The sequence below is a fragment of the Corella eumyota genome, chromosome 1 (assembly GCF_963082875.1).
Source record: "Corella eumyota chromosome 1, kaCorEumy4.1, whole genome shotgun sequence".
NCBI classification, from domain to species: Eukaryota; Metazoa; Chordata; class Ascidiacea; order Phlebobranchia; family Corellidae; genus Corella; species Corella eumyota.
This window is the reverse complement of record NC_137490.1, coordinates 6,894,720-6,903,830: the sequence shown is the minus strand read 5'-3', so window position 1 is coordinate 6,903,830 and position 9,111 is coordinate 6,894,720. Positions and strand designations below refer to the sequence as shown.

Below are 9,111 nucleotides of genomic sequence, written 5' to 3'. Positions count from 1 at the left end.
TTAAGGGAGACGTGGTTAGAAAACGGTTAAAAACCACTGATTTAAAGCTAAGGTTAATTAGTTTATGTGTAATAAATAAGCTTATTTAAGGCAAACGCGTTAGGATACCAAAATAAAAGGCAGGCAGAGTAGGAATTGTTTAAACAGCAGTCTGCCTAAATCGAAACGTCGGAATGTTGATTTTTTGCGCCTTTTTTCCCTCCTGCAAGTTAATCTTCTCTCTACTTAACAGGAACTTGGGTATGTTATAAAATATGATAGTTGTTAAGTAAAGTACAAACAGAAATTAATTTTGCTAGTTTTGAACAAGTATAAAAAAATAAATGTTTCGGCATTAATGCCTGCTAGGTTGCCTATAGGAAGGTGAAGCTATTTATAACTATGTTGTGTACATTAAGCAACTAACAATACAATGGTTGATACAAAATTGCAGACTCAAACAGGTAAACTGTGCTATGGATATTGATTCCGTTTTACATATTACCAACTGATTTATATATACTTTGATAAAAGCGTTGTGTAAACGTTGTATTTGTTTGGGTATGCTAACTAATGCTTCCCACGTTGTAGTTACTTCACAATTTGCTTACTTTATAACAAAGGTGGTATAAATAGCGTATGAGACATGCAGTGTGGGAGTATTCGGATGTCACAGTTTAAAGTATATATGTTTTTAGTTGAGTACTTTTAGCTGGTGTTATTTTTATTAACAGCTATTTGTAGTTGAGATTAATGGAATCTAACAGTACGAGTGTTTGTTTAATAGATGATTTGGCGAATTTTTATGATTATGCCTTGTTTATGCCTATACTGCAGGTAATATTTTTTAGCTGTAACTTAGCAACATGTTTTTTCTTTGTGTTTAGCGCTCAGTAGTTAACCAATGATCTACAATATATTTTAGATACTGATAAACGGCATTCCCTTGGTAGCGTCAGTTAAAAATCGTCGTAAATTGAGCGGCTTGAGCAGCATTTACATTCACGTGAAAAATATCCTGGTTGCTAACATTTGTTTTTCTCTGTTTCTTCTGTATACCTTACTAAATCACACATTTCAAATAGAAGGAGCATCGCAAAAAGATTTGAACATAAACAGCACCAACCCAAACAGGTAAATATGAATGTAATCTAGAGTAAAGCAAACAGGGTTTAAATTACGATCTTAAAATTATCATAGGTTTAGTTTAGCCTAGTGAATAAATACTATTTTAACCACTTTTATGTGGGGACCTGTAGAAAGCCTATGCAAACAATACAACCATACTAATAAAATATCAAACTGCCTAATTAGAGTTATTCTAAGAATAATATAAAAGAGCTAAATGTTTAATATACATAAACATTTGGAATCAAATAGTAAAAAAAAATTGACAAAATTAAAATTTTATTAAAATTTAATTTACGTTGTTATTTTTTGGATTTAATATAAATATGTTTGTTATGCTACTTTATAGTTATAAGATAATACATTAATTTCGCACAATAATATATTTGTTAGTTATATTTTTGTTGTTGTTGATTTTTATGATGATACATATTTTTGCATTTACTATTACAATAGATATGACCGCAGCAACAAAATGCACAACTTTATTATGTATTGGTGGGCCTTTCGTAAATCCTTTACAATGTGCCTTGCCTTTTCCATGGCCACCAGTGTCGTCGGTTTGATTTACAGTCTTAAAAGGAAAACTTTTCTGAATAACCTTCCGACCAAAAGGAGTTTTACTTCACCCAGGAGAAAAATGGGCGATATTAAAAGTATATTTGGAAGTATTAGTAACCTACCACAGTCAGTAAACGCTTCGCGCCAGAATTCGGTAAATACCATTTACGATTTCTTATTTCAATAAGCTGGTCTGTAGCTTGATGCCATGACTAGTATATTACACCAATGTTATTTTTTTCTTTACTAATTAAATGATTAACGCTCAGACTAATCCCAGCATAAATAAAAACTTAAGATTTCTAGATATACAGCATTTAGTTAGGTAAATGTTGTTGGTATTTTAAATTAAAATGTTGTTTTATTTTTATTTAAAATCAAATTATATTTTATATGAATTCAATACAGTTAATTTGTTTAATACTGTGTATTTTGTTCAATTTTTTTACAGAAACGTAAATTTCGATTTCCAAAAAGATTGGTTGACTATCTGATAATAATTTTGATTTGGGTTTTTGCAATCGGTTATTCGCTCATTTCAACTTTCTGGATGAATTGTTTGGAAAATTGTAATTGTCTGCCTATTACAGATGATAAATATATTTGTGTTCAAAGTTAGTATAAAGACTATAAAATGTTATTAAAGAGATTTTACTTTAAAAATGTGTTTTCAAATTGTGTTTTTTTGCAAAGGATATTTTAACGCAGTTTTACTGAAATTAAATGTGCAATGATTATTAACATGACAGCCATAATTGTAATAATAAACAATTTTAACATGACAGTCATTATTGTAATAATAATAATAACTTTAAAGTTAAATTTAATTATAAAATTATTTGTCATAATAGGTGGCGTTAAATGCTCTACAGTTTGGTATCCTGTATCGACTTTATTTTTGGGTGGAATAGTTTTACTTTGGTTTTTTAACATTGTACTTATCTTATTCGTTCTTTTTGCAAGCTGGAGGTCTTATCAAAGGTAAATTAGAACTCCAGAAGGGTTGGTATTGAAATATTTGGTAATTAGTTAGGCTTACCGCTTAACGTAATTTTCTTTTTTTATGCATTTTTATTTTTTTTAATGTTTTTTTTCTTACTTTTTTATGCATTTTTATTAGATTTTAAATGTTTTTAGGTTAATTAAACTTTTTTGTTTTAAATCGACTATAAGTAATTTGAATTTACTAACAAACAAATATTTCAGAAATGTTAATTTCTCCCGTAAAGTTCCACAGTTTTTAAACACAACCGAAGCAAGTTCTCAAAGATCTCAAAAAATAGTTCCAAGAGATTTAACTTTAAATTTTGCTTTTCTTCGATCGGGAAAATCGGCAACAATCGGGTGGAAAAGAAAAACCGGTAATTTTAAAAGTTGGGTTTATCCGGGGGACTACCCTTTATAGCGGGGTATATATTGTTAAAAGGTTAAATTAGCGTTAATATTGTTTATGGTAGGCTAATGGGTACAAGTCGCCAAGTTCAAGTTTGTGGTAGAGGCAATGCCATCAAACTTTATTAGAAATTGACTTTTGCTATGAAAATATTTTTACCCCAAGATGATATAAAACAAAACTGAAATTTTATAGTGTTAATTTAAGATCGGGCCTCAAGGGCACAGAGGAAGAGTAGAAAAGCAAAAAGCACCATTTCCGAACTCGACGTCAATAATTATCCTATGAACAACATGGTGACATCTAGAAGTTCTGTCCAGAAACAAAATCAACAAACAAGAAACAGTTGTGTTCAAAATGAGGTACAAAAAATTAAAAAAAAATATCAAAATAATTTTGTTCATCAATTTTGTTTTTCAGGAGAACTCAGGCAATATGACGTCATTGTCGCCAAGATCTTCACGTTTAAGTCCCTCTCTTAAACTTGTAATATTTCTTTCGGGGATGGTTCTTCTTTGCAATCTTCCCTTTACAATTGTATTTGCTTGTGATGCATTTATGAACAACTGGGCGCCAAGTAACACCATCATTTTCATAGCGGTTTCAGCCTTGAATGTTTATGTGATCGGCTGTCCTTTGTTAATGGTTAAGTACCTTAGCGGCCTTAAAACAGCCACAATCAAGGTTTTGTTGGTATGTGATTGTACACGTACTACAACAGTTAAGGGAATGCGGCACTGAAATAAAACCAGTGTTACTAACGAAGCTAATAACTTACACAACTTTAGATACATTATATTTATATAGAAACGCGTTTTGTATTAAGCAACAAAAATAACTTAATTTTTTGTTACATACTTGAGTAACTACCAATGCCAGTAACATGAGCTTTAACGGATGGTTAACCTACCGTATTTTGCTCTAAACCCGTTATTGTACTACGCAATCCTAAGCTTAAACTAGGTTCGAACAAAAACGTTACGCTAGAATGAAAAGTTTATAAAGCATACAGTGATAAATTGGCTTAAACTAGATTTATTTAATAAATAAAAAATGATCGGACCTTTTTGATTTAAAACTATTAAGATGAATAGATATAGCTTTAAATAAATATAGCAATAATTTTAAACAGTGTGGTGTCAATTAGTTCCGCTTTAGATTTCATTATCATATACTGCCATATCATTTAAGCCTACTTTGTATTTTACAGTTAAGGCATACGAACCGAATCAAGTGTTTACGAGTGAAATATATAAATAATAGCTGGCTTTAGCAGATCATTAATAACACTATATTTGTCATAATAAATTAAGTCAGTTTCAATAAAAACAATTCATTATAATATTATTTAGAATATTTTAGAATATAAGTGAAATGTAAGCTGGTCACAGATACATATAAATATAGAAAAATATAGAAAAAAGGACAAGGGCTAAAATTGAAATAAAAGGAAGAATAAAAGTCGACAGCAATTATCTACCGGTATAATTTTCTTCTATTTGAATGGCTGTAGGGGGTTTTCTTTTTTTTTAAAATTAACGTAAACCGTTATTATATACATTTTTCAGAAATAATTAGATATATTTTGGTAATCGGTTTTAACCATTTATAACCATGCAAAAAGCTATATATATTTTTCTTTTTTGCCCTTTTGTTATCTCATATTTTCTTTTTATCCACAACCAACCAGCCAACAAAAAAAAGAACTTGGACATAGAAAATGCGACGACCAACGAAAAAGAGTCGACTGTTAGAACTAACACTCCGCAGTACTTAGGAAATTTAATTTCACAAACTGAGAGTAAACTAATATATGAATGTAGTCGGCAAAACGACTTAATTCTGCAAAGGCCTAACAGAACATTTCCTTTGCCGGAGAATTTCGCAAACAACATTCCGCAAACACACGCAGTTGAATGCGGAATAAATGGTCTGCTATCTCCATGGTCAATGAATTCGTCCAGTGTTGAACGAGCTTGGATAACACTTATTATTAAATCCACTCCAACTAATTTTAATAAACGAAAACTTATCCGACAAACTTACGGATCTGTGAAGAAAATAGGAAATGACGTTATAAGACATGTTTTTATAGTTGGAGACCCTTATGATATAGATATACAAAATGAATTGGAAAACGAGAATGCGTTATATAGCGACATGCTACAATGTGATTTTAAAGACACTTATAGAAACCTAACAATTAAAGTTTTATCTGCATTTAGATTTATGTTAAAACACAGTTTCGAAACAGCACAACCTTATATTCCGACTAGTGCATTCTACTCTATAGTGGATGACGATTATGCGATTAACATTGAGAAAGTAAGAACGACATTGTCAATGCAAGAATTAATAAATCAAAAAAATAATTTATCTGACGCTATTTCTTGTGGCGATGAGCTGTGGAGAAATCCCTATCCAAAAAGAGATGAAAACGTTAAACACTTTGTCTCTAAAGAATTGTATTCTGGTGATTTCTTTCCCGACTATTGTAATGGAGTTATATGGTCGCTGTCTTTTAATATGCTAAAATCTCTTTCTTGTATTTCTGATCTTACAAATTCAATTTTTATTGATGACATGTACATAACCGGTATATTGAGGGAAAAATTATCTCTTGTCAACGACAGCATCCAGTTAAACAAAGTTGTAAATTACAGAGACGGGTACCAGGTAAAGGTTTGGCTGCAAAAACAAACTTAGTCTAAACAAAAGTGATGCGAGAACAAAAATTTTATAACCGTAAATCCTATGCAGAAACTTCTGTGTTTTAGCAATTATATAACTGTCAGACTTGACAATAGTAGTTGTTTACCTTTGTTTTTCTAATTGTCAAAGATTTGCCTAGGCTAGAACTGTGACAAGTTTACCAATTTTTGTCAGAAATAATACAATTTTTAAGTTTACAGGTTAAATTTTATTACATTATAATTTTTGTGGTATAAAAAAGTTAATTTTAAGTTGTATTCTTTTGTACCTTTCACTGTTCTATCTTAGCTTGTATGTTATTTAGGTGTTTATTAAAATTTAAATTTTCATACACGTTTTTATATGGAAACTCTTTGTGTGTTTTGCAATAAAATATAAACCAACTTTTAATCAAAATACTTTGGCAGCTACCAATGGCGATTTTACTTGGCTTTTAACGAATGGCTGTACCGTTTAATTTATTTTAATCTCTTTAACCAATATTTTTAAACAAAAATATTGCTGTGTCGAAGTAATAAGTCTTGCCAGTGCAGCTATATGTCTCAAACTATTTGAATAAAAGGTGGACGGCTTTGGCTCTACATAGTGTATTAATGTCTGAGTGGGTTAAAGTTGGAAATGCTATTAATAACTGACGGTAATGATAATAAGGAAATAAGAACAAAGTCGTTCGTAGGAGTAAAGAGTAAAAACAGAGCATGATTTGCATTAATTTTAACATTGTGGCTTATATAGCAAATATTTACCATGTTATTAGAGATGTTCAAACAGCCAATTAAGTAATCCTATTTTAAGATTGTCAAGTTTAAAAGTTCAACCTATCCCTATCTATTAAAACTAAATTTTGTAAATTTAATATAGAAATAATGAAATATTAAATTTGAGCTAATGACAGAAAACCCTAAAGGTATATATAGAAAATAAAACAAACAACAAAGAAAGTGGGCAAGGTGTCAAATCTGTATTTCAGAAAAAAAAGGTGAAACAGTTAGAATTGTGAAAAAGTAAAACCGAATAGATGGCTTTCTATTTAATAGGCTCAGGTTTCTTCCTGATTTTAAGTGGTCCTCTTTCTACCTTTTGTTTTTTAGTTAGTATTGAATAGCTTTAATAGCTTATGGAAGAAAAAACAGAAATAAAAAAATTATTTGAATTAGAATAATTTTGATCTATTTACCTAAATCATAGTTTTGTTGTTTCTAGGCAATAACATAGACATTTTGTTTCATGGTTTTAATCATTAACAACCATGCGAAGATCAAGAATTATTGTTTTTGTTTTCTTTTCTGTTGTCTTGTTTACCTTCTTTATACAAAATCAATTAACTGAAAAAGAAAAGAAATGCAACACGGCTGTTAAAACTAACACATCGGAATACTTGGACGATTTAAATTCTCAAATAAAGAGTGATCTAGTAGATCAAGAGTCAAATATAGATATTGAAACATTATGTCGTCTGCAAAACGAGTTGATTCTGCAAAGGCCTAACAGAACATTTCCTTTGCCGGAGAACTTCGCAAACAACATTCCCCAAACACACGCAGTTGAATGCGGAATAAATGGTCTAATATCTCCATGGTTAATGAATTCGTCCAGCATCGAACAAGCTTGGATAACACTTATTATTAAATCAACGCCAACTAATTTTAATAAGCGAAAACTTATCCGACAAACCTACGGATCTGTGAAGAAAATAGGAGATGACGTTATAAGACATGTTTTCATAGTTGGCTTTGATTCTTTTAATACTAGCTTGCAAAATGAATTGGAAAACGAGAATGCATTATATAATGACATAATACAATGTGATTTTAAAGACACTTATAGAAACTTAACAATCAAAGTTTTATCTGCATTTAGATTTATGTTAAAACACAGTTTCGAAACAGCACAACCTTATATTCCGACTAGTGCATTCTACTCTATAGTAGATGACGATTATGCGATTAATATCAAAAAAGTTAGAACGACTTTAGCATTTCAAGAATTATTGGAACAAAAAAATGACCTTACTGACGTCATTTACTGTGGCGACTCGCTGTGGAGGGCTTCTCATCCAAAAAGAGATGTTAAACTTAAACACTATGTCTCTAAAGAATTGTACTCTGGCGAAATATTTCCCGATTATTGTAATGGAGTTATATGGTCCTTGTCTTTTAATATGCTCAAATCTCTTTCTTGCATTTCGGATCTTACAAATTTTATTTTTATTGATGACATGTACATAACCGGTATATTGAGGGAAAAATTATCTCTTGGCAACGACAGCATCCAGTTAAACAAAGTTGTAAATTACAACGACGGATATCAGGTAAAGGTTTGGCTAAAAAAACAAACTTAGTTTATACGAAAGTGATTAAAATTAACCTAATTGACTTTTCTTTTAGTTTTTGCTGTTAGACAAATTAATAGTGACTGTGATTTTATTGTTTTTTTTTATACTTAAACTGTACCAATTCAGCTTGTGCACTTCTTACTTGTAACTGTTTTTTTTCTTTGATATTTTAATGTAAAAAAAGATTATAATAATGGTACGATGTAACTTTTCAATGTTATTTAAGAATAATATATAGTAGAAATAGTAGGTGATAAATTGATCTAAAATATTAGATTTCTGTGCTATTCGTTATATATATATACATATATTAAAGCATGTTAAGGCAAATTCAAGTAAATATATTTTTACTACAACTGATTGCTCGTGCAACCATTTCCCTTACGTTATACGTGGTCATGTAAGTAAAAGGCACATAAAAAAGGTTATGTACAATATGCATAGATTTCGTAAAGCTGACCCCCGCAGATAAAATACCATATGTATTGCAATACAGTAACTGCCAACAAGCTGGGGCAGTATTACAATGTGTCGTTATTAAAATGTGCTGTCAATTATTTAAAATTTTGTATTGAGTAACACCAGTAAACCTAACTCTAATCTAACAAATAACAATAGCATCTACACGGCAATTTTAAAATCTTTTGTCTAAGTTAGCGTATATATTTACTATGCGTGAAAAGAAAATATGTTTTATACGAATAAAAAAACAGCGTAAGCCAGACATTAATAGGCAGTCAACTACTTTACCTAAAAAAAATTCTTGGAACTAGCGCTTTCATGCAAAACGCACTAAATTTTACTTTTTGCGTATGAACTGTCGTTAGCCCGGAACCTACCTTGCTGGTATGAGTTAAAACTTACAAAGTAGGTCATCTTTATTAAAATAAATCAGTCATCAGTTTAAAATGTGTTAAAGTGTTGTATAAGTTAAAAACAAGTATTGTTGTAAATAAAACGAAGTATTGTACAGGCCATGGGTAAATTCAAAATGATACAATTT

General features: G+C 30.3%; 3 protein-coding genes across 3 annotated transcripts; all 3 read left to right on the top strand.

Annotated features, from left to right (window-relative positions):
- Nucleotides 1-296: 296 nt before the first annotated feature.
- On the top strand, nt 297-4,341 carry LOC145745292 (uncharacterized). The gene is made up of 9 exons (XM_082563330.1): nt 297-443; nt 714-816; nt 905-1,113; nt 1,564-1,822; nt 2,120-2,282; nt 2,520-2,649; nt 2,875-3,029; nt 3,269-3,423; nt 3,482-4,341. Exons 2-9 carry the CDS (start codon nt 733-735, stop codon nt 3,800-3,802), a joined length of 1,476 nt encoding a protein of 491 aa, XP_082419456.1. The 5' UTR covers nt 297-443; nt 714-732; the 3' UTR covers nt 3,803-4,341.
- Nucleotides 4,342-4,537: 196 nt separating this feature from the next.
- Nucleotides 4,538-6,349, top strand: LOC145745302 (beta-1,3-galactosyltransferase 5-like). The gene has a single exon (XM_082563342.1). The coding sequence runs from the start codon at nt 4,676-4,678 to the stop codon at nt 5,765-5,767; it is 1,092 nt and encodes a 363-aa protein (XP_082419468.1). The 5' UTR covers nt 4,538-4,675; the 3' UTR covers nt 5,768-6,349.
- A 673-nt stretch (nt 6,350-7,022) lies between these two features.
- On the top strand, nt 7,023-8,114 carry LOC145751746 (lactosylceramide 1,3-N-acetyl-beta-D-glucosaminyltransferase-like). The gene has a single exon (XM_082567900.1). The coding sequence runs from the start codon at nt 7,023-7,025 to the stop codon at nt 8,112-8,114; it is 1,092 nt and encodes a 363-aa protein (XP_082424026.1).
- Nucleotides 8,115-9,111: the final 997 nt, after the last annotated feature.

Coding starts and splice junctions, on each gene's coding strand:
- LOC145745292 (XM_082563330.1), top strand. CDS start 733: ATGGAATCTAACAGTACGAGTGTTTGTTTAATAGATGATTTGGCGAAT. Junction 1,823..2,119: donor ACGCTTCGCGCCAGAATTCG/GTAAATACCATT, acceptor ATTTTTTTACAG/AAACGTAAATTTCGATTTCC. Junction 3,030..3,268: donor CGGGTGGAAAAGAAAAACCG/GTAATTTTAAAA, acceptor TGTTAATTTAAG/ATCGGGCCTCAAGGGCACAG.
- LOC145745302 (XM_082563342.1), top strand. CDS start 4,676: ATGCAAAAAGCTATATATATTTTTCTTTTTTGCCCTTTTGTTATCTCA.
- LOC145751746 (XM_082567900.1), top strand. CDS start 7,023: ATGCGAAGATCAAGAATTATTGTTTTTGTTTTCTTTTCTGTTGTCTTG.